Source organism: Antechinus flavipes, chromosome 5 (genome assembly GCF_016432865.1).
Source record: "Antechinus flavipes isolate AdamAnt ecotype Samford, QLD, Australia chromosome 5, AdamAnt_v2, whole genome shotgun sequence".
Taxonomy (NCBI): Eukaryota; Metazoa; Chordata; class Mammalia; order Dasyuromorphia; family Dasyuridae; genus Antechinus; species Antechinus flavipes.
In genome coordinates this window covers 18,678,258-18,702,616 of record NC_067402.1, presented here as the reverse complement: position 1 = coordinate 18,702,616, position 24,359 = coordinate 18,678,258, and the positions used below count along the sequence as shown (strand labels likewise).

Genomic DNA, 24,359 nt, shown 5'->3' with positions numbered 1-24,359 from the left:
ATCCCGAGGGGCCCTCAGGGCCTGTGACCCCCAGGGGGGCTGTGATCCAGAGGGGCCACAACAATCCTGCAACAACCCCGGGAGGTCGGACCCACGGTCTCCCCTGCGGCGGCGGCAGCTATTACACACGGCGCCGAGGTCCGAGGCAGAGCCCGGGATTCTGGCTCCAGGCCCAGGACTTGTTCAGCCTGAGCGGGGGGGAGGGGCAGGGACCCCAGCTCCCGGCCCAGAGGCCCTCGTCCCCGGGCACTCCAGGGCCCCTCGGAGCGCGGCAGACGCGGACGACGTGGACCGCAGACCTCCTGGTCTCCCTCCCAGACTGAGCTCACTCTGCCGCGCCGCGGACGTGTAAGTAAACGCTGCTACTGAGGCCCCATGTCTAGACCATTTGGGAGCAACTTCTCGAAGAAAGCACGAGTTTCACACGGCTGCACTTATTTTGTTTAATGGACGCACGAATAAAGACAATCTTCGCGTTCTGCTCTGTCCCTCCCTTCCTTAATTAAGGATTTGCTCGTAACCACAGAAGAGACCAGCACGGAAGGTTTCACCTCCTCCACACCACTGTCTACATGCAAAGCGGCCGGACACGGGCTCCCACTAACCTCGTGTTCATGGTACTGAAGAACGTCTGGACCTCCTCCTCCTCCTCCTCCTCGTCCTCGTCTTCCTCCTCCACCTCCTCCTCCTCCTCCTCTGCTCGTGCTCCCAGAGAGTCACCTCCAGGATTCGTTCCCATGGGACTCTCCGGGGGCGGCTCCACGTCACTCCCGTGAGGCGTCTCCGTATCCCTTTCTCCATCATCCTTGACGTCACCACTTTGGACTTCAAAGGAGAAGAACATCACCGTCAGTCATCACCGCTCCCTCCCCGAGAGGGGAAAGGGAAAGATACCCCCTGTGGAAGTGGGGGGCTGAGGCGTGGGGGGTGCACGGACATGGACCAAAGGGCCCAACGCTTCCGCTGAATTATTTTTATTCTCTTTTTGAAAATCCTCTGGAAGGGGACAGTGATGGCTATGGAGGAACTCAAAGTGACGTAAAAATAAGATTTATGAAGTAAAGTCTATTATTAAAAAGCAAAGCCAAACAAAATCCGTGCCTCTTGTTTCTTGCTTCTGTAATGAGTGACAGAGCTAATGGAATTGGGAGATTCAGACCAAATTCCCTTGCAGAGAGAGAACCGTGGGGACTGAATGTGGATCACAACCTAACACGCTCACTCTTTTTGTTGTTCGCTTGCATTTTCTTTTCTTACGCATTTTCTTTCCTTTTTAATCGGATTTTCTTATGCAGCAAGATAATTGTATAAATGTTTCTATAGGTTGGATTTAACATACATTTTAACATGTATAACATATACTGGATTGCTTATCATCTAGGGGAGAAAATTTGGAACACAAGGCGATGCAAGGGTCAATGGTGAAAAATTATTCATCCATATGTTTTGAAAATAAAAAGCTTTAATAAAAAAATTAAATGACAACTAAGATCAGAAATGACATTTGCATCCCTGACCTCTTTGCAAAAGCAGAGTTTTTAATAAAACGAAACTACTTTGGGGAAGATGAAGAAGGAAACCATTTTTCAAAAGATGTCAATAACAATTCAGTCTGAAGGGGCTTTAGTGGAGAGTCCTCCAAAACATGAGCTTTGGCAGGTGATGACCTGGCCCCCTGCCCAACAGAGCTGAAGTAAATGGAAATCTGTCTCTAATCAGAGTCCCACCAGCAACTGGGCTTAGGATGAGAAAACACAGAGCCATAGGACCCTATCACTTGAGCAGAAGGGTCCCACAAGCTTATCTAGTCAACCCCTCAGCCCACATTCTAGAGATGAGGAAACTAAGAGCCAAATTTGTATGTGCCTTCAACCAAGAGATCCGTGGGTCTCACCTGGCAGCGTGCACCAGAGCCCCCATCCAACAGTCCCCACCTCTCCAAAGGAAGGCCCATTTCATGTTCTCCGTCCTTATTTTTACCTGTTAAGTGATCCTCTGTATTTTCTTTAGTTGACAGGCTGTTCCCCTTCTCTGTGGGTTTCATATATAAGGGGCTCTCATTTTTAATCAGGGTTTCTTCAGAATCACTTATTTCTGTATTTAAAGATCCATTTTCACAGCTGTTCAATTCTGTCTGCCTAAAAAAACCCAGAACCAACCCACAAGGCATTATTTCTCCCAGAACAGGAAGGTACGCAATCCCCACAGCCCAAGAGCCGTTCCCCAACCGCATTCACAATGGACCCTCACAAACCGCTGGGGGAGGAATTGTCCCAATCGGAAGCAAGGGCCCAAGGCCGAGTAGGTTGTGTCTGCCCAGGGGCTCTGGAGAAAAGGGGTCTCCCTGGAGGCCGGGAAGGTTCTGAGGGTCTCTGCGTCTCAGGCGCCATCCCAGAGCTGCCCTTTGCTCAGAAAGTCTAACTTTCCCAGAGCCCCAGGAGCCTCCCCACGACTTCTCTAACCAAGCTCCCGGGAGTCGGGAAGCGGGTGTGGAAAACTTCCCCTTTAGCCTCCCCGTTCCCGCTCCTGGGGTGGGAGACACCCGCACTTTCCCTGAGACATAAAAGAGGGAGGAGGCTGTGGCCCAGCCGGGAGCTGCAAGGAGCTGCTTACAGCTTTCTACACCAGTCCAGGTAAAAGAGACTTTCATCAGCAATTGGACATTTAAAGATTTTCTCACTTCCCAAAGTCCACCCTCTCAGGGCGAGCACCTGGGAAGCAAAGTCTAATGGAAGAAGCCCTCAGTCCCAGGCCAGGCTTCAGCCCGCACTCTGTACCCCGGGCTGCCTCAGTTTCCTTATTTAAACAATGATTAATTGTTTAATAAACAATATTAGAAACGCAGCGACACGACGGCTGGCTAAGGCAGGATTTCAGAATTCACTGAGAGGGAAGCCCGACAGTCCTGGAGATCTGTGCACGTCGCTTTCTTTTCTTTGTTCAAAGTTCAAATTATTTTTAATTATTTATGTCATTTAGGGTTTGATTTTCCCCCATTACCCGTAAAAAACAATTTTTAGCACGTTTTTCAGCATTTCAAGTTCCCAGTTCTCTCCCTCACTCCTCACTGGGTATGGGGTCTGTGTGGTACAGAACCCCCGAGAAGTCTTTTCTCAGGGTCTCCCCCTCCTCAACTCCTCAGACCCAGAGTTCTTTCTGCCCCACTGCGCCGTCACCCCGACTCTGGCAAAAGCCGGATTCTGGGGAGCCGCGATCGGCCTAGTTTCTTTATTCCCATCAAGTGAGGTTCACAAGCCCACACTGAGCCTCTCTCTGGGACCCTCGGGGGCAGCGGGTTCCCATGAAGCCGTGCGAGGCAGAGGGCGGGGCCCCGAGGAGGAGAAAGGGGCGAAGCAGCGTTTGTCCCGGGGAGGCTGCGGGCCTAGGGAGAGCGCGGCTTAGCACCCACACACAGAGCGGACCCTACCTGTCCAGGACGCTGGGAATCGGCAGGATGGGAAGTTTCGTCTTTAAAAGAAGAAAAAAGATGTTCACACAAACAGCTTCTAACACAACAGCCCCACGGTTCTGGCCAGAGCGTCAGGAGCCTCTGACCACTTCGGGAGGTCCTGAGGGGGTCCCCAGGGGGTCCTGAGGAGGTCCCAAGGGGGTCCCGAGGAGAGGTTCCTGAGGAGGGAGCTGCAGATGCTAAGAGCACCTAATGCTGCTGTACGGACCTGTCTACGGACCTGGCTTTTTAAAACCTGTTCTAAGAGCCGGCCCTCGGTGTCACGGCCACTTTGTGACAAGTTTTATTCTGGGGCAAACCAGGAGGAGTCCACAGTTCACCGAGGGTGCCCCAAGGGTCCGGGACTCCGAGGGGGAGGCAGACGGGAGGTCCCTCCTTTGGCCACTGCTCCCCTCCTCCCCTCCCTGCCAGTCCCTCCCCCCCGCTGCTGCAGCAGGAGCCCAGAGGCCGGGCCGTCCCCACGGCCGCCATCCAGCCTTAGCTGGCAGAGCTCTAAGGGTCTCCCGCAGAGACCCAGCCCCTCCTGGAGACCCCTAGTGCCAGAGGGTTGGGCCTGAGTTGGGGGAGAGATGGGACAGAGCGAGGACGGGCCGCGGTGTGCAGGCCCAGGCTAACCCCCAGCAGAGGCGTTCCGAAGGGGCAGAGGCCACAGGGAGGGAGGATTCCGGGTCAGAGGCCTCCACCGTCTCCTCCCCCAGAGACCAACCGCTGAGACGGATCCGATGTTAAATGAGGGGCTTCTCAAGAGAAAAGTCCCAAGGCCGCTATTTATGGAGGGCGCACCATGTGCCGGCAGCCGGGCTGCTGGGAGGGGAGCTCATGGGGCGGGGAAGTCACCTCTGAGAGCCTCGTGTCGGGGGGCGGGAAGGTGCGCCGAGGGGGGAGATGGGCCCCTCACCTTGCTGGGCTTGAGCACCGCGAGCCGGGGGGAGCCCGGGGGGGTCCGGTACAGCAGCTCCGAGGTGAAGGCCGCGTTCGCGATCTGCATGCACTCCTCCAGCGTCTTCAGGAAGGTGTTGCAGGTGGACTGCAGCAGAGTGCCCACGTCGATGCCCTCCTGTAGAGGAAGGGGGGGGGGGGGGGCAAAGTCTGGGGCTGCCATCTTGTGGAGGACCCAGCCATGTGGTCAGGAAATCCCTGCCACTCCCCATGTGGGCCCCAACTCCCCGAGCCCCCTCCCCATGTGGGCCCCTGCTCCCCGCCCCCTCCCCGTGGGAGCCCCAGCTCCCTGAGCCCCCTCCCAGTGTGGGCCCCAGCTCCCCGAGCCCCCTCCCCGTGGGAGCCCCAGCTCCCTGAGCCCCCTCCTCATGTGGGTCCCTGCTCCCCACCCCCTCCCCATGTGGGCCCCTGCTCCCCGCCCCCTCCCCATGGGGGCCCTGGCTCCCTGAGCCCTCTCCCCATGTGGGCCCTGGCTCCCTGCCCCCCTCCCCATGTGGGTCCCTGCTCCCCGAGCCCCCTCCCCATGTGGGCCCCTGCTCCCCGAGCCCCCTCCCTGTGGGGGCCTTGGCTCCCTGACCCCCCGCTGTGACAAGGGCGGTCTCCCCACGAGGGGCGGGCCCTGGCCCCCACAGGCCGGCCTGCAAGCCCTTTCCCTGGCTCTGGGATTAAACTTTTGTCCGGCTCCGGCCGCCCACAGGGGAGAGGCTCCACACCCCCTGGGGAGCGCCCGGCCCCCAGCAGACACCCCATAAGGGCCGGGGCAATAATGCTCTTTTCCTGTCACGTAAATGTCACCGGGGCATTCATAATTATACACAACTACACATGTCAATGGGGGATCTAGGACAACAAACAGCCATTACTGCAGGTTAGGGAACAGGTAACAGCGCTGGCTCCTGCCCCGCGCCCCGAGGCCGTGACCCCCGCGGGGAGGGGAAGCTGCGCCGGGGAGGTCCCCGCACCTTTGCGTCCCCCACGCCGGCCGCGGCGGCTTCCTTCGTCCTGTTCACTTGCTGAACGAGGAGGTCGCAGTACAGCCTGAGCTCGGACATCTTGGTTTTCAAGGTTTCCGTGTTCTCAGTGAACTCTGGGGAGAAGAAGCAGAGGTGAGTGTGAGGAAGGGGGGGGTTGGGGACAAGGCAGGGAGGGGAGGGGGCTCGGGGACCAGGCTCTCCTCCCGAGGGCAGCGGCCCCGCTTGTGCCTCTGCATAAGGGAACGTCCTGAGCGGTTCCTCCGGGACCCCCGTGCCTCTCTTGGGGCGTTTAGAGCCCCCCTCTGAGCAGGGCTTCCCCAGAGCGCCCAAGGAGCCAGGACACAGTGGGGCTGAGGACCCCGGTCCCACACGCCTCGAGCCAGCTGTGAAACAGCACAGAAAAAGCACCTACAGGGGCCGGAGCCAAAGGCAAACAGCCCCCGCCCTCCAGGAGCTTCCACTCTATCGAGGGGAGACCACGCCCACAAAACTACGTGGGGAAGAGCCTAAGGAGGCGCAGGCCGGGGCCTCCACCAGCCACTGACAGTGTGGGAGCCGGGCTGGGGCCTCCACCAGCCACTGACAGTGTGGGAGCCGGTGGAGCCGGGCTGGGGCCTCCACCAGCCACTGACAGTGTGGGAGCCGGTGGGAGCCGGGCCGGGGCCTCCACCAGCCACTGACAGTGTGGGAGCCGGGCCGGGGCCTCCACCAGCCACTGACAGTGTGGGAGCCGGTGGGAGCCGGGCTGGGGCCTCCACCAGCCACTGACAGTGTGGGAGCCGGGCCGGGGCCTCCACCAGCCACTGACAGTGTGGGAGCCGGGCCGGGGCCTCCACCAGCCACTGACAGTGTGGGAGCCGGTGGGAGCCGGGCCGGGGCCTCCACCAGCCACTGACAGTGTGGGAGCCGGGCCGGGGCCTCCACCAGCCACTGACAGTGTGGGAGCCGGGCCGGGGCCTCCACCAGCCACTGACAGTGTGGGAGCCGGTGGGAGCCGGGCTGGGGCCTCCACCAGCCACTGACAGTGTGGGAGCCGGTGGGAGCCGGGCCGGGGCCTCCACCAGCCACTGACAGTGTGGGAGCCGGGCCGGGGCCTCCACCAGCCACTGACAGTGTGGGAGCCGGGCCGGGGCCTCCACCAGCCACTGACAGTGTGGGAGCCGGTGGGAGCCGGGCTGGGGCCTCCACCAGCCACTGACAGTGTGGGAGCCGGTGGGAGCCGGGCCGGGGCCTCCACCAGCCACTGACAGTGTGGGAGCCGGGCCGGGGCCTCCACCAGCCACTGACAGTGTGGGAGCCGGTGGGAGCCGGGCCGGGGCCTCCCTGGGGCCTCCCTTGTTCACCCAGACCTAACTGAGCGACTGGGGAAATGGATTCTGAGCCAAAGTCAGGGCAATGTGGGGCCCGCCTGGAAAAGGTGCCAACATAAAAGGCGGCAGCGGGCACGGCCTCCTGCCGAGGGTGCCCACAGAGCCCTAGGGCTGGTCCTAACCTGGCCGCCCTGCGCCTCGACTTCTCTCCCTGTAAAATGGGAGCCCGGGTGTGCATCAGCCTCCTGGAGGGGCCGAGGACGGGCCGTTCTCTGGGGATCGGGGCTCCCCCACACTTGCTAAGGCTGCAGAGCTTGACCACCCTATGTCCAAGGCCGCCATTGAGGGCCTGCTCTACACCACACGCCAGCGCCCCCCTGGGCATCCCAAGGGAGGTTCTACCCTCAGAACACCCTCGGGAGGGGGGAGGGGGGACGGCCGGCGCTGGAGCCAGGCCTGAGGGGGCCGGCAGTCAGAGTGGCCACCGAATGGTCCCGAGTGGCCCGTCACGGCGCGTGTGAGGGAAGGAAAGGGAAGGGAAGCTGGAGATTCGTGGGTCCAAGCCAAAGGCCACCTGGAGAGGATCGTGATTTTACCCCGAGGCATTAGGGAGCTACAGGGGCTTCCGGAGCAGGGCCAAGATGCCTTCGTTCGTGTTTACGAGGGCGGGGTTACGGGGCAGGGGCGGGGTTACCCGGGGCAGGGGCGGGGTTACAAGAGCGGGGGCGGAGTTACCCGGGGCAGGGGCGGGGTTACCCGGGGCAGGGGCGGGGTTACGTGGGGCAGGGGCGGGATTACCCGGGGCAGGGGCGGGGTTACGTGGGGCAGGGGCGGGATTACCCGGGGCAGGGGCGGGGTTACGTGGGGCAGGGGCGGGATTACCCGCCAGAGAGCGGGCGCCTGTCACTGCTGCGGCGGGAGGTGACGGTGGGAGAGACCCTTGTCCCTCATCGCCTGGGGAGGCTGGGCAGGTCACTGAGCCCCCCAGCGGGGCCCCCCAGTCACAGTTAGGAGGGGGTGGGCCGAGGCAGGCCTGGAGTCTGGGCCCGGCACTCACCTCTCTCCTTCTGGGCCCGGCTGTCCGTGAGGCAGGCCTTGGCCGAGCCCAGGGCCACCAGCCACCGCTGCCTCTCGGCCACGTTCCTGGCTTTCAGGTAGAAGTACTGCTCCCCAGGGATGATCAGGTCCATCCGGGTGTTGTCTGCAGAGTGAACTGGGGACCCGGGGCCAGGTCAGCACAGGCCGGACGCTTCTGCCCAGTCTGCCCCGCCCCCTCCGCCCGAGGGCCGGCCCGGGGGCGCAGGGATCCGGTCCGGCTGGGCCGGCCACGCCCCTGCTTTTCTCCTCACACCCCCACCCCTGCATACAACTCAATTAGTGACTGCTGGACTGAATCCCTTCCGGTGACGGAGAAATCATTAAGGAGACGCTTTTCCTCCTAAGCGCTTGGGCCAGGCTAGAGTCCATCACCCCCCACACCGGGCAACTATCTTAGCGCCATAGGGCAGGAGGCCGGTCAGCTGCGGCCGGGGAATGGGGTAAGGGGGGGGGGAGATTTCTTTGGCGATTTGTTGAAGGAACAGGGATGGCCTGTGGCAGGGACAGGAAATAAAGCCAAGTGCTAATGGGTCCCAGTGGGGGCTCGCTCTCCAGGAAGCCCCCCCTTAGGAACTGGGAACGTTCTGGCCCGTCCCAGGTCACTGACCCCAGGCTGGATGATAGGCTGGGGGGAGTTTCCTTTTCTTGGTCCATCCATTTAACAGACATTTGCTAATATTAGAATATTTAACCCATTGAATGAACAGGTTCCGTGTCCACTATGTCTGGCCCACTGGGCTAGGGCCTGGGGACAGAGACAAGACAAAGACATTCTCTGCCCTTTACAAGGGATAGTAACAATGAGCAGAGCTTTAAGGTTGGCAAGGAAGATACAGATTATCTCAGTTCATCCTCATAATAACCCAGGGATGCGGATCCTATTATCATCCCATTTTCCAGATGAGGAAACTGAGGCTCGGATTTTCCCTGGGGTCCCACAACCAGGAAGCCCCTGAGGCAGCTTTGAATCCCGGGCCCAGCACTCAGGCTGCCGGGACACTGGCCTGCCGTTACTACTCACAGATAAAACGAGCAAATCTGCGAAAAGCTCTTTGCACAATTAAAGCTTGCAGAATGCTAGTTGTTGCACAGAAGCAGAGGGACGCCCGAAGACAGGTGCCATCTGCATGTGGATCTATGTCCACACGGGGACAGACACTACAGCCTGGCACAGAGCGGCCCGGAGAGCGCATGACCCCACGGTCGGGCTGTGACGAACGCACAGAAACGCTGGTACTTTGGGGCGTTTGCCGAGGTCGGCCAAGGCCCCGGAGCCCGGGCAGCCCCAGATCCCAGCATCCCCTGGGGTTCCGCTCCCGGAGCAGGTCTGTTGGTGGGCGGGGCTTACCTTGGATCTCACACACCGCCATCTGGATGCTTCCTTTGCAGCCTTTCCAGGCGTCTTCGGGGGAGTCATAGTAAGATAAAATCCCCCCACAGAGAAGAAACCACCGAGGCTGCCAACCTGCAACGAGAACCAAGGTTTCTGCCGGGCGGGCCGGGGCCTTCCTCGGGGGTCTCTCCCAGGCCTGGGGCTGGGGGCCCTTCCCCTCACAGCGGAGGGGCTCGCCCGGCACTTCCTGGGGTCAGAGGCCAGATGTGGCCCCGGCCTCCCCGTCAGAGCCTCCACCCGCCACCCCCGAGGCCTTTGCTCATCTCCACTCAACCTGAACCTGTCACCTTCCCGGCCTGAGGGAGCCCAGCTTCTAATAGGGCAACATAATGAAGGGAGCGGCTCCTGAGAATCTGAGGGGTCTGGTCAGTGGCGCGATGGGCCGGGCTCCAGAGGGCCAGTGACGAAGCGGGCTCCGGGGGACCGCCGCGGGTGGGGAGGGAGGACGGCCTCGGGTGGGGAGGGGGGACGGCCGCGGGAGGGGAGGGGGGAGGCCTCGGGTGGGGAGGGGGGACGGCCGCGGGAGGGGAGGGGGGATGGAGGGGGGACGGCCGCGGGTGGGGAGGAGGGAGGCCTCGGGTGGGGAGGGGGGATGGAGGGGGGACGGAGGGGGGACGGCCTCGGGTGGGGAGGAGGGATGGAGGGGGGACGGCCGCGGGTGGGGAGGGGGGATGGAGGGGGGACGGCCGCGGGTGGGGAGGGGGGATGGAGGGGGGACGGCCGCGAGAGGGGAGGGGGGATGGAGGGGGGACGGCCGCGGGTGGGGAGGGGGGATGGAGGGGGGACGGCCTCCTCTTTGTCATGTGCTGCTGGGTATGGTTCTCCACATACATCGGGGTGGGGGGGGGGTTGCTTTTCTTCCAATTGGACAAAGAGGTGGGAGGGGGAGAAAAGAAAAGATTGAAGATTGAAAAAAATAAATGTTGAATGGGAAGAAAAAAGTCCTTGCCCTCAAGTAGCTGACACTCTACTGCTTCCCGCCCGGCTTTTACATTTGAAGGCAGCGCCGGAGAAGGTTGTATTTTGGCAGGTGGGGAAAATGCTTTGCTTGTATTTTTAAGGGACGTCCGTGTGCGAGCAGAGGCTTCGGCCACCCTGCGGCGGCGAACACTCCCCGGGGCGCCCGGCAGCAGAGTGGGGTCAGCGCTCTCTGGCTTTAACGCACGATACACAGATAAAACATACTTGTATGAACCCAGATAAGTTTCTACCTCAACCTGAGGGGCCAAAGCTTCGCGTCCCTCCCCTGCCCCAGGCCCACACTGCGCTAGAGAATCCCGGCTGGGCCCAGCCTTTCCTAACTTAGCTCTATTTTATAGAGGAGGAAGCTTGAGGCATTCCGTCTTGTCCAGCATCACACATCCAGTAAGTGCCAGGGGCTGAATTTGAATTCAGATCTTCCTGACTCCACAGGACCAACAGCTCTGGACACTAAATCTTTATGGCGGCTTTGCTTCGATTTTTATTCTGGGCACGAGATTGGGGATTTTAGAGAACAGCAGAGGCACCTAATTATTAATTAAGGAGAATAATGAGCTTCCGGTAAAGAGAGGGCTTCCTTCTCCTGCAGTCCTTGGGATACAGCCAAATAAAACAACCCCCCCAATACAAGCTATTTATTAAAGGGTACCAGAGGTGCAGAGAACCCTAGAGAAAAAAAGCTATTAGAACTAGTGCACAGCTTTAGCAAACTTGCAGGGTACAAAATAAATCCACATAAGTCATCAGCATTCTTATACATCACTAACAAAACACCCAAATACAAAGAGAAATCCCATTTAAAATAACTGTCGATAACATAAGATATTTGGGAATCTATTTGCCAAATTTGCAAGGTCAGGAACTGCAGAAGCAAAACCACCAAACACTTTCCACACAAATAACGTCAGATCTCACCAACTGGAAAAATATCAAGTGCTCTTGGACAGGGCGAGCAAATACAATAAAGATGACACACTTCCCAAACCAATCTATGTATTTAGTGCGATACCAATCAGACTCCCAAAAAACTATTTTAACGACCTAGAAAAAAATAACAAAATTCATCTGGAAGAACAAAAGGTCAAGAATTCCAAGGGAACTAATGGAAAAAAAAAAAAAAAGGGCAGCAAATGAAGGTGGCCCAGCTGTACTTGATCTACAACTATATCATAAAACAGAGGTCATCAAAACCATTTGGTATTGGCTAAGAAAAAGAGTAGCTGATCAGTGGAATAGGTCAGGGTCACAGGACAAAATAGTCAATAACGAAAGCAATCTAGTGTTTGACAAATCCAAAGATCCCAACTTTTGGGATAAGAATTCACTGTTTGACCAAAAACTGCTGGGAAAACCGGAAACTAGTGTGGCAGAAATTAGGCACGGACCCACACCTAACACTGCACACCAAGAGGAGGTTGAAATGGGTTTATGATCTAGACATTAAGAATGAGATTATAAATAAATGAGAAGAACACAGGATAGTTTACCTCTCTGGAGAGATTTACAGGAACTGATGCTGAGGGAAATGAGCAGAACCAGGAGATCATGGTACAAGGCAACAACAAGGTTAGGTGATGATCATTCTGATGGACGTGGCTCTCTTCAACAATGAGAGGATTCGAACCAGTTCCAATTGTGCAATGATGAAGAGAGCCATCTACACCCAGAGAGAGAACCATGGGAACAGAGTGTGGAGCATAACGTAGCATTCTCACTCTCTTTGTTACTGTCTGCTTGCATCTTATTTTCTTTCCCAGTTTTCTTTTTCTTCTTGATCCGATTTTTCTTATACAGTAAGATAACTGTATAACTATGTATACATATAATGGACTTAACATGTATTTTAACATATTTAACATGTATTGGACTACCTGCCAGCTAGAGGAGGGAATGGGGGGAAGAAGGGGAAAATTTAGAACACAAGGTTTTGCAAGGGTCAGTGTTGAAAAATGACCCATGCATACGTATGTTTTGTCAATAAAAGGCTTTAATAAAAACTAAAAAAAAAAAAAAAAAAAGGATCCCATAGGTGCTAGGGACAAAGGAGAACTGCACACAAGGAGCTTCCCACAGGGACAGGCTACATTCAATTGAAAAGGATTTGAAGGAGGAGGAAATGCTAACACCCGGAGGAAGCAGAAAAACCTCCTTTAAGAGGTGGTACCTGAGCAGATCCTATGACAGAAGGGGGAGACGGCATTCCAGACCTGGGGGCATTCCCAGCATAGACACCAGAAGACAGATGGGACGGAAAGTGGGCCAGACTGTCTGTCAGGGAGAGCGTTGAGGGGGAAGAATGTTAAATAATTAAATAAGTCTGGGAAGGTGAGCTGTGGCCAGATGTCAAAGCCTTAAATTTGAACCTGCCACCCTCTGAAGGCAGTACTGAGCCCGCTAGGACGTTTGGGACCCCCGTACCCTGATCTCTCCATTTTACAGGCCAGAAAATGATAGGAGGCCCAGGGATAAAATCTGCCTATTAGATGCATCACCTGGCCAATTATGGGGTGAAGGAAGGGGAGATGGAGGAGGGGATACCAGAGGCTAACACAGGAAAGTCTGCCTGTCTGTCCCCTTCCTCTCTCTCTCTGCCCCGCTCCCCCAGTGTCTTCCCTTTAATGGCTTCTTTCTTCTACTCTGGCTACTCTTGGCTAACCTGCTCCAACTCCCCTACAGGTTTACATTAGGTGCCGGCCAACAGCACCCTCGGGTCTCATGGCACGTTCCCTTCCAACCTCCTTTCCTTGATCAGCGGCTTTCCCTCCTAAACGAGGTCATATTTACCCCTCCTGGGGCCTATTTCCCCTCCTCATTTTGTCTGTAACCTTTTCTTCTAAATAAATTTGTCTTTTGGCAAAGGGAGTGGCTGCTCGGTCCGCTGCTTTTGTGACAGGTTATTTGTGGGCCGGCCCATCACAGGGAAAGCGAGCAGGGCCAGAGTCACCGCCGGCCTGGGCCTCAGCAGCCTCGGAGACGCAGCATGCGGGAAAGGAGCCCCCCTCCGAGCACCTCCCTCTCCCTGGCAAAGCCCGGGTTCCATGTCCCACAAAGTCCCAAGAACAACTGGCCCAGAGCCACTTCCTGGAAGGCTTCTGGTAAAAATAAAGGGGAATTTCAGAGACAGGGCCCGGGGCTCGGGCCAACAGCCTGGCTCCGCACCAGGCAGAGGCCGCAAACACAATTCTACACAAATTCCGAACTTGAGAGAGAGCAGAGAGAAGGGTTCTAGACCAGGGTTCTAGGCTCGGCTCCCACACTAACAAGCTTCGTGAGCCTCCATCCCACCATCTGTGAAAGGAAGACCCTGTGAAGGAGACCAGGAAAGTTCAGGGGCCGGAGCCCAGAGGGAGTATGGGAAAGCAGCGAGTGCCAGGAAAGGCTCGGACAAGTGTGGAAATGTTAGGGTTCTTACAAGGTGTGAAGGCACTGTGAGAGATTCACAAGTCACAGCTCCCACAATCCCTCTCGGAGGAGGAATCAGCCTTTGCGTTCACGCCTCTAAAAGAGCATATAAAAGTCGAGCCCACTGGGAGCACGGGGAGGTTGAGAAGCCAGGATTCAGTGGGAGGCTGAAGCTAGAAGAAGCAAAGGACCGGCAACAGGAGCTCTCGGAACCAAGGAAACCCTAACGGGGCTATTTTGGAGGAAACAATCAAGGGCTGGACTTTAGCTGCCCTTGAGGTGATTGTTACTCAGAACTGAAACAAAGGCTGCCTCCAGAAGCCCCAGGAAACCTGCTTCTAGGGAACATTATATTTAGAGAAGAGAACATCACGAGATTGAAACTATTACCACTCATATGAAAGAGTGTTCCAAATCATTATTGATCAGAGAAATGCAAATTAAGACAACTCTGAGATACCACTACACACCTGTCAGATTGGCTAAGATGACAGGAAAAAATAATGATGAATGTTGGAGGGGATGCGGGAAAACTGGGACACTAATGCATTGTTGGTGGAGTTGTGAACGAATCCAACCATTCTGGAGAGCAATCTGGAATTATGCCCAAAAAATTATCAAAATGTGCATATCCTTTGATCCAGCAGTGTTTCTATTGGGCTTATATCCCAAAGAAATACTAAAGAAGGGAAAGGGACCTGTATGTGCCAAAATGTTTGTAGCAGCCCTGTTTGTAGTGGCTAGAAACTGGAAAATGAATGGATGCCCATCAATTGGAGAATGGCTGGGTAAATTGTGGTATATGAATGTTATGGAATATTATTGTTCTGTAAGAAATGACCAGCAGGATGAATACAGAGAGGCTTGGAGAGACCTTCATGAACTGATGCTAAGTGAAATGAGCAGAACCAGGAGATCATTATACACTTCGACAACGATATTGTATGAGGACATATTTTGATGGAAGTGGATTTCTTTGACAAAGAGACCTGAGTTTCAATTGATAAATGACGGACAAAAGCAGCTACACCCAAAGAAAGAACACTGGGAAACGAATGTGAACTATCTGCATTTTTGTTTTTCTTCCCAGATTATTTCTACCTTCTGAATCCAATTCTCCCTACGCAACAAGAGAACTGTTCGGTTCTGCAAACATATATTGTATCTAGGATATACTGCAACATATCCAACATATAAAGGACTGCTTGCCATCTAGGGGAGGGGGTGGAGGGAGGGAGGGGAAAAAAATCGGAACAGAAACGAGTGTCAATATAATGTAATTATTAAATAAAAAATTAAAAAAAAAAAAAAAAAAAAAAAAGAAGAGAACATCACATGGAAATGGCAGAGCCCATAGCAGGAGGGGGCGGGAAGGGAGTGGAAGGTCCTGAGGACAGGAGCGAGGCTTGCAACAGTGCTTTCTGCCCCAGGTCGCTCTGTTAGCCTATTTCTGGCAGGATCACTGGGACCAGGGCACCGGGAGGAACCGCCAAGGCCAGCCAGAGGCTGACCCTTCCATTTCGGATAAGGACGGAGGCCCTGAAGGTGGAACAATCTGGCCAAGGCTGCCCACGGAGTGTGCGAGGGCCGGTCCCGACCCGAGGAAAGTGCGATCTGAACAAAGGTTTTTACGAGGTCAGAAGAGGGTTGGAGGCCGGAAGTTCCGAGTTCCAATTCTGCCTCAAAGCCGAGGCTGGGTGACGCTGAGTAAGACACTAATCCGCCGCCTGCCTCAGTTTCCCTTGTGTGACAGAGGGATAATAAAACCCCTTAGCTCCCAGGGCCAGCATGAGAGTGAGAAATGCAGTGTCAGCCTTAGAGCTGGTGCCCATCACCCTGATCAGGAGGGACCACAAGAGAGCAACGAGGAGAAAAAAAAAGAGAGTAAGGAGGAGGTCGGGTCTGCGAGCAGACCCCCCGCGGGGCTTTTTAAATGACCCTTTCAGGGCTCTACAGGAGCACTGGGACAGGAGTCAGCTCCTCCTGACCAGGGCCGCCCTCCAGGCTGCCTCTGGTTCACAGAAATCCAAAGAGCATGAACTAACCACGGCAACATTAATCAGTGTCCGGCACGAACATCCCGTCTGGCTTGTAAAGCACTTTACACACATTGACTCGTTTTTACAGCTGAGGAAACCGAGGAGCTGGAAGTGATTTGCCCAGGCTCACACAGCCAGGCTGGACTGGGACCTGGGACTCCTGGCCCCTGGGCCTCCTTGGCCAGGCTCCAGCACCTGCTCTGAATGCTTAAGATGGGCGATGCTGAGGGAGCGCGGCGCTTGGTTTGGACATCATGTCTGAGGAAGGACACAGAGAAGTGTGGGGAGGGGGAGAACACAGAGAAACGTGGCCAGGAGGAGAGGTCAGAGAGAACCGTGGGGAGGGGGAGAACACAGAGAAACGTGGCCAGGAGGAGAGGTCACAGAGAACCTTGGGGAGGGGGAAAACACAGAGAAACGAGGCTGGGGGAGAACACAGAGAAATGTGACCGGAAGGAGAGATCACAGAGAAACGTGGGGAGGGGGAGAACACAGAGAAACGTGGGGAGGGGGAGAACACAGAGAAACGTGGCCAGGAGGAGAAGTCACAGAGAACCGTGGGGAAGGGGAGAACACAGAGAAACGTGGGGAGGGGGAGAACCCAGAGAAATATGACCAGAAGGAGAGGTCACAGAGAAATGAGGCTGGGGGAGGACACAGAGAAGCGTGGCCGGGATGGAAGGAAGACCAGAGACTGAACTTCCTAGGCGTGGGATGCTGAGCCTGGGGAAGGCGAGGGAGAGGAGCCCCACTGCTGTTCCCTGTAGGATGCTCAACTCCAGACTGTGGGCATCTCCCTTGCTCGATTCCTTCAAGGTCCGGCTACAATCCCACCTTTCACAGGCAGCCTCCCTGATCCCTTTCCTGCACCCACGTTCTCTCTGATTCTCGCTCCAATTTATCCTTCCTGTTTCTTCGGTTGTTTGCATGCTGCATCTCCCATGAGTCTGTAAGAGGACAAGGAATAGTTCCCCTAGTGCTTAGCTCAATCTCGGGCACCTCGTAGGTGCTTAATAAATGCTTACTGACTGAAATTACAAAAGCAGCAGATTCTCCTGCGCATGAAACAAAGAACCTCTTTTCAATCAGAGCTTTCCGGAAGTAGAACGGGCTTCTTGGAAGGAAGGATGGCCCCTTCGAGGAGGCCTCCAAACAAGGAGGGCACGTGTTGGGGAGATTTTCAAACTTGTTCAGGTTTAAGTAGATTCTCGGTCTCTGAGGCTTCTTCCCGATCTGCTGCTACGAGAGGAGGTGCTTGCAAAAACCTTCAGCTTCAGAATTGGCTCTTTCCAGACGGGGGCTGGTGGGAGCCCCACGGACGTTACTACGGTATTCTGGATACATGGACTCAGTGACCTAGAAAAGTCTAATTAACCACTTCACTGCCAGAGTTTCGGGAAACAGATAGAGGAGTAGCAAGAAGCCTCGGCCGGACTTGAATGCAGGAAGGATGGGCGCTACCGACGGGCATCAGGACACCGCGTCCGCTTACCAGTGGCTGGCACTGCCCGGATGGCAACGATGACTCCTACGGGGAAACTGGCAGAGGGCGAGGGCCGGGGGACCGTGAGCCTGCTTCCTGGTTGGAGGTTCAAGTTCTGTGGCCGGGACACAAGAGATGAAACGCGGAGGGTCTGTCCTTGGGCCACCTTCCTCTTGCTCCGGGGAAGTCAGAACTGACGTCCCAGCCTTGACCGTCCCGCAGTCTGGCCGTGAAGAAAAGACCAAGGGGAGGAGGGAAGCTCCAAGCCCTGACCAAGCTGCCAAGGATGGAAGATACTTATAACGTAGGCTAGTCACCTTTGAATCTCTAAGCAGAATCCCCCTCTAAAAGGCAGCTTCGCCGCTGCCCAGAGGCATTTCTCTTGCCATTCACCAAGCCGGTGGGTCTTGATTAGGGTGAGGATGGGGAGAATTCAGATGGATAGATGGGAAAGCATCACTGGTAGGGAAAAAGTATGAACGACTAAATTATCCCAATGCTTATCACCATGCTTATTGTTTGCTGAAAGTTGTTTATGTTGTTGCTTAAATATTTACCAAGCTGGGAGTGAAAGTTAAAGAGACCAGGAAACTTGTACCTTTTCTTATCATGAAAGCTTGGTGTCCCGCTTGCACCTGAGTAAGTTTTAGCAGTCTCACCCCCTCCTAACCAACCCTATCTACATATGCCCCTAGAGAGCTGCTCCCAGACTATGTTCCAGAACCCATTTACTTTTTCTAAAGTCTCAGTCATTAATACAACATTTCTCCTTTTTAAAAATCAATAAAAAGCAGCCTCCTCTTTCTCCTACCTTCTCCTCTGCTCTACTGCAAAAGAGAAAAACAAAACCCTTTACAGTCAAACAAGCAAACAAGTTGCCATCTCCAAAAAAAGAGGTCTCAATCTATACTCTGAGCCCTTTACCGCTAGCAGGAGACAGGTAACGTGTCCCAACAAGAATCTTGTGGACTTTGGCTTAATTATCACACAGACAAGAGTTCTGAGTGTTTTAAAGCTGTTGTTGCAGTTTTGTTGTTACAGTGTAATTTGTTTTCCTGGTTCTGCTCACTTTGTATAGCAGTTTTGTGCCAGTTCATACAAGTCTTCCCAAAGCTTTCACAGACATCCCCTTCATCGTTTTTTGTAGCACAACAGTATTCCATCACATTCCTAGACTATAACTTGTTCAGCCATTCCCCAATTTATGACCAAGCCCTTCAATTTTCAACTCTTTGCCAACATACCCACAAAAAACAGTGGCTATAAAAATTTGTGTGTATTCTTAGCTGAATTTTTCTGAAGACTTGAGCATTCCCTCAATTTATCCTTCTAATTCCCCCCTGTCTCTTCACCCCTCCTGGGTGAAATGTTTCTGTAACCAACTCTGCGTGTGTATATTCCCACCTTTGATCAGTTAAGATGAAAGATTCAGTATCACCCGCTCTCCCATATCCCTTCTTTCTTGTCTGTATAATGTTCAACTTGCACAGATTAAGTGAGATAATCTTCCCTAATCTTCCTTACCTCCCTCCTTTTCTTTTCCCTTTCCATCCTTCTATCAGGCTTTTTGTTCAAATGAACTTTCTATGATCTCTGATGACAGCATTTAAAGCAGACATATGTATGATCTCTCTATATGAATGTAAGCAGTTTATCTTTGCTTAATTCCTTTTTTTTTTTTAATGTTTCTGTGTTTTCATCAGGAATACTTGGAAGTCTATTTCAAGTGCCGTTTTCCTTGCTCTAGTATTTTAGTAGTTCTGTTGTTTGTTTTTCTTATTGTTTTTATAAGTAAGCTATTCTTGGTTGTAATACATCCTTTACTTTCTAAGCTCTCCGCTCCTTTGATGTGAAGGTTGCCAAATCTTGTATGATCTCGATTGTGGCTTGGATTCTTTCTGGCTGCTTACAATATTCTTTTTATGTGGAAATTGGATTTTTGGCTATAATGTTCCTGGGAATTTTCATTTGGGGGTTTCTTTCAGAAAGTGACTGGCAAATTTGCTCTTTTCCACTTTGCTCTCTGGTTCTAAGAGATCTAGGAAGTTTTCTTTTACGATTTCTTGAAATACAACCATCGCAAACCAACCAAATTGTTTCACTCTGTCTCTTTCTAGATAAGTCACTATCACATTCTAATGATGATTTCTAATTCAAAGTGTTGGTTTTTCTCTCTTAGAAAAGCTCTTTTCTGAGTCATCCCCAGTGTTGTCTCAAGAATGCTATTCTTTCCCTTCCTCCTTTTCAACCCTCGTGCAGTCCCAACATACCCTTATCAGATGCTGTACCCTATTTAGCAAGATTGCATTCTCTTTCCTCCTTAACTAGTGACAGATCAAACTGTGAACCCTGGCCCCTACTCTTGAGAACTGCAAATGGAAGCCCAGTAGTGGGGGTTTGGAGCTAGAGGTCCTGGGTTTGAATTCTGCCTTTGCCAGATGACCTTGGCATCTACTTCAATTCAGACCCTCATCATCTCTTGCTTGGACGAAGAAAAGGCTTCTAATTAATCTCCTAGACTCAAGTTTCTTCAATCCATTCCCTACTCAGCTGCCAAAATGATATTCCTGAGCACAGAGCTGCCCACGTCACTTCCCTTCTCCAGAACATTTGGGGTTCTCCATTGCCTGGACTATATGACACAAACTCATTTATTTTGGAAGTCCAACACCTTTCACAATCTGAGTCCGACCTGATTTGAAGACTGACTTTTATTACTCCCTGTGACATCTACATTTCCCCAAAGCTGTCGCCATCCCTCACTGTCCATCTTTTCTTTTGTACAGAAGTAGACCCCCCCCCCGCCAGAAGCACTCTCCTTCCTTATTTTTAATCTCATAAATCCCTAGCTTTAAAGCAGAGCTTGCTACCCCCTCCCAGAGAAGACCACCCAAGCTATCAACGCTCTCCTTCCTTTTCTTGCCTCGACCCCTGCCATCTTTCGTAGGGCCTTACCCAGGCCGTCTGATTCTAAATCATGGGCTCTTTCTTCTGTGCTGTAGTAGACACGCCATCTCTAAAATCTCTGCTAAGGACATTTCTCTCCATTTCTAATAGAGCTTAATCTTTGGCCCAGGAGGACCAGAGCTCTAACCCCAGTTAGCTCTCTGCATTACTTACAAGCCCCTCCTCTGCCTAGAAAAGGGCCAAGGCCGCCCCAGAGGAGTCAGTCCCACTGAGTGTCCCTGGGGGGAATTCCAGAAGCCCAAGAATTCAATGCTTGCCTAAACAGGAAGCCCTGGACAAGATCCACTCCTGGAGGCCCTGCCCCACTCTGGGTCAGTGTTGTCCTGCCTCCTGGTAACTTTCACCCACAGGACCTGGCTCTGCTCTCTGGGACCAAGCTGACCTAGTCTGTTCTTTTTTCCAGGTGACAATCCTTCAAATACCCAAGGGTGGTTATCACAGTCTCCCTCTCTGCCCTCTGCCCTTTAAGTCCTGTCTTCTCCAGGACAGACAGCCTCTGGTCACCCTCAACCCCAAACCACATGGCATGACTTCTCCTTCCGGTTTCCCTCCTCTGAATGAGCTCCAGCTTGGTCTCTAGAAGTGAAAACAATCAGTGAGTAAACATTTGTGAAGTACCTACTATGTGCCTGACCAGTTTAACGTCCCCTATTCTGGACAAGCTCCTATGGATGTAGCATATGCTTATATTGATCGATGTTTTTTTGGCTCTTATGTCCCAATGTCATAGTGGGAGGCTCAGATCTGTCTGGAAGCAGCTGTGTGGCTTTGAGAGAGCCACTAACTACTCTGGGCCAGAAAACTGTCATGACCTTTGCCCTTAGCAGTGGGATCACTGGGGATCAGCCTATGGACACTACTGGCAGAAAAGAAAAGGCTGACTGCAATATTCTGAGAAGCAGCATCCACAGCAGCAAACCTGACTCAAAATAATCTTTGTGGTCTGTGATTCAGAAACAGCTGAATGTGACATAGTGAAGGATTGCAATGAAACATTTCCTGAATCAAGAACAATGAAGAATATGAAAAAGAGAGAAAGATGGGGAGATGTGTATGAAGCAGCCCAGAGTAAAGACAGCCAATTACAATATCATATTATCTTATTGTTTACTATATTATAAATTATTACACAAATATCATCATATGTAATTAATAATTATGTAATAGCAGCAACAGCAACAGCAGAATCAAGAAATATATACAGTACAAGAAGAAAAATTCAAAAGGAGAGAAATAGGAGAGATTTGTCCCTACTTTTCAGAAGCTAAATTATATTTTAAAAGATTTCTTAAAATATTCCAATCACCTCCAAAAAACAATAAAAAAGGGAGGGAGAATTTCTGCATTTGAAATTGCTGGATATTTATTTTTTAAAAGACAAAGGAAACAACTCTTGAGGTACCACGTTACACCTCTCAGATTAGTTAAGATGATAAGAAAAGATAATGACCACTGTTGGAGGGGATGTGAGAAAATTGACACCAATACATTTTTGGTGGAATTATGAACTGATCCAACCATTTTGAAAAGTAATTTGGAGCTACACACAGTATCCTTTTGATCCAGCAGTGTTTCTACTGGGCCTGTATCCCAAAGAGATCTTAAAGGAGGGAAAGAGACCCTCATGGGCCAAAAATGTTTGTAGCAGCCCTTTCTGTAGCGGCTAGAAATTGGAAACTGGGTGGCTGCCCATCAGTTGGAGAACGGCTGAATAAGTTATGGCATATGACTGTTATGGAACATTACTGTTATATAAGAAATGATGAGCAAGCTGATTTCAGAAAAGCCTGGAAAGACTTACATGAACTGATGTAAAGTAAGTAGGTAAGTATAACCAAGAGAACATTGTACACAGCAACAAGATTATGTGATGATCCACTGTGATGGATGTGGTTCTTCTCAACAACGAGGTGATTCAGGCCAGTTCCAATGGCCTTGTGATGAAGAAAGTTTTCTGCACCCAGAGAGACAGCTACGGGTGGAATTATGAACTGATCCAACCATTTTGGAGAGTAATTTGGAGCTACACACAGTATCCCTTTGATCCAGCAGTGTTTCTACTGGGCCTGTATCCCATAGAGATATGGGATGAACCACAATGTAGTATTTCCACCTTTTTTGCTGTTGTTTGTTTGTTTCTTTTTCATGGTTTTCCTTTTGGATCTGATTTTTTTTGGTGTGTAGCATGACAATTGTGGAAATAGGTACAGAACAATTGCACATGTTTAACTTATATTGGATTACTTGCTGCCAGGGGAGGTGAGGAAGGAGGGAGAAAAATCTTGAACACAAAGTTTTTCTTTTCTTTTCTTTTTAAAAATCAGAAACAAATACTTCATTTATTTATTTTTATAAAGCTTTTTATTTTTAAAATATATACACAGATAATTTGCTAACACTGACCCTTGCATAGCCTTGTGTTTCAGATTTTCCCCTCTTCCCTCCACCCCCTCCCCAGATGGAAAGCAATCCAATCTATGTTAAACATGTTAAAATATATGTTAAACCCAATATGTATAAACCTATTTATACAATCCTCTTGCTGCACAAGAGAAATCAGATCAAAAAAAGAAAGAAAATAAGTAAGAAAACAAAATGCGAGCGAACAACAACAAAGAGGGCGAGAATGTTCTGTGGGACACTCGGGTCCCACGGTCCTCTCTCTGGGTGTAGATGGCTCTCTCCTTCACAAGATCATTGGAACTTGTAATGTCTGGGCTGGCTCTCTGGTGGGCCTCGGGATCAGCCCAAGGCCTTGGGCTTGGTGGGGAGTGAAGTGAAGGAGGCAGGAGAGCCGCCACGTGGCTGGTCAAAGATGGAGTCTGGCCTCTAGAGCCTGAAGCCTTCTCTGTGACTGAGATCGTCGCGGCCGAGAGAGCCCTCTGTCCCTGGGACTGCCTTAAGTACCCAGCACAACTACGGCACCACAGCACGCGGGCACAGCTGTAGAACATCACATCCCCACATCAGCCCAAGTAGTCGCCAACAACACTGACCACATCATCACCTTACATCACGTATGTGCTTAGAGAACCACCATCCCCACCCAGTAGGTGGTTAACTACAAGCACCCTCCTGGCCCAGATTCAAGTTTGCCCTTTCAGAGGCCGCCACAGGAACTGGCATCAGTGGAGGAGAGCCACGCCCATCACAGTGGATCATGATGTAACGTTGTTGTTACTGTGTACAATGATCTCCTGGTCCTATCACTTCCCTCAGCATCAGTTCATGTAAGTCTCTCCAAGCCTCTCTGTATTCATCCCGCTGGTCATTCCTCACAGAACAATAATATTCCATAACATTCATATACCACAATTTACTGAGCCATTCTCCAATTGATGGGCATCCATTCATTTTCCAGCTTCTAGCCACTACAAACAGGGCCACCACAAACATTTTGGCACATACAGGTCCCTTCCCTTCTTTAGTATCTCTTTGGGGTATAAGCCCAGTAGAAACACTGCTGGATCAAAGGGTATGCACAGTTTGATAGCCCTTTGAGCATAGTTCCAAATTGTTCTCCAGAATGGCTGGATTCGTTCACAATTCCACCAATAATGCATCAATATCCCAATTTTCTCATATCCCCTCCAACATTCATCCTTGTCTTTTCCTGTCATCTTATCTGAGAGGAACACAAAGTTTTTCAAGAGTGAATGCTGAAACTGGAAACTGGAAATGAGCAGGGCCAGGAGATCATTCTATACTTCAACAACAATACTATATGATGATCAATTCTGATGGACGTGGCCATCCTCAGCAATGAGATGAACCAAATCAGTTCCAATGGAGCAGGAATGAACTGAACCAGCTACACCCAGAGAAAGAACTCTGGGAGATGACTATGAACCACTACATAGAATTCCCAATCCCTCTATTTTTGTCCGCCTGCATTTTGGATTTCCTTCACAGGCTACTCATACACTATTTCAGAGTCCGACTCTTTTTGTGCAGCAAAATAACTGTTGGGACATGTAGACATATATTGTATTTAACTTAGACTTCAACATATTTAATATGTATTGGTCAACCTGCCATCGGGGGGAGGGAGGGGGAAAGGAGGGGAAAAATTGGAACAAAAAGTCTTGCAAGTGTCAATGCTGAAAAATTACTAGGCATGTAACTTGTAAATAAAAAGCTATAAAAAGAAAGTGAATGCTGAAAACTATCTTTGAATATATTTGGAAAAAAAGAGAGACAAGGGGTCCAGAGGTGGGCACCAAGATTCTAAAATGCCTGGGGTCTGTGCTATAGGAGAAGCGATTGAAAGAAATGGGGATGTTTGAGCTGGGGAAGACCAGGGG

General features: G+C 52.1%; 1 protein-coding gene across 3 annotated transcripts in view; it reads right to left on the bottom strand.

The window, feature by feature from the left end:
- The window catches only part of PLEKHA8 (pleckstrin homology domain containing A8), a 50,424-nt gene that overhangs the window by 21,089 nt on the left and 4,976 nt on the right, over positions 1-24,359 (bottom strand). For all 3 annotated transcript variants that reach the window (XM_052000423.1, XM_052000421.1, XM_052000422.1), the window contains exons 2-8: positions 9,139-9,255; positions 7,750-7,905; positions 5,371-5,495; positions 4,368-4,526; positions 3,428-3,468; positions 1,981-2,138; positions 606-825 (exon numbers count right to left, since the gene is read on the bottom strand). In XM_052000423.1, coding sequence (XP_051856383.1) covers positions 606-825; positions 1,981-2,138; positions 3,428-3,468; positions 4,368-4,526; positions 5,371-5,495; positions 7,750-7,905; positions 9,139-9,255 — 976 coding nt within the window. The remainder of the gene's footprint in view (positions 1-605; positions 826-1,980; positions 2,139-3,427; positions 3,469-4,367; positions 4,527-5,370; positions 5,496-7,749; positions 7,906-9,138; positions 9,256-24,359) is intronic.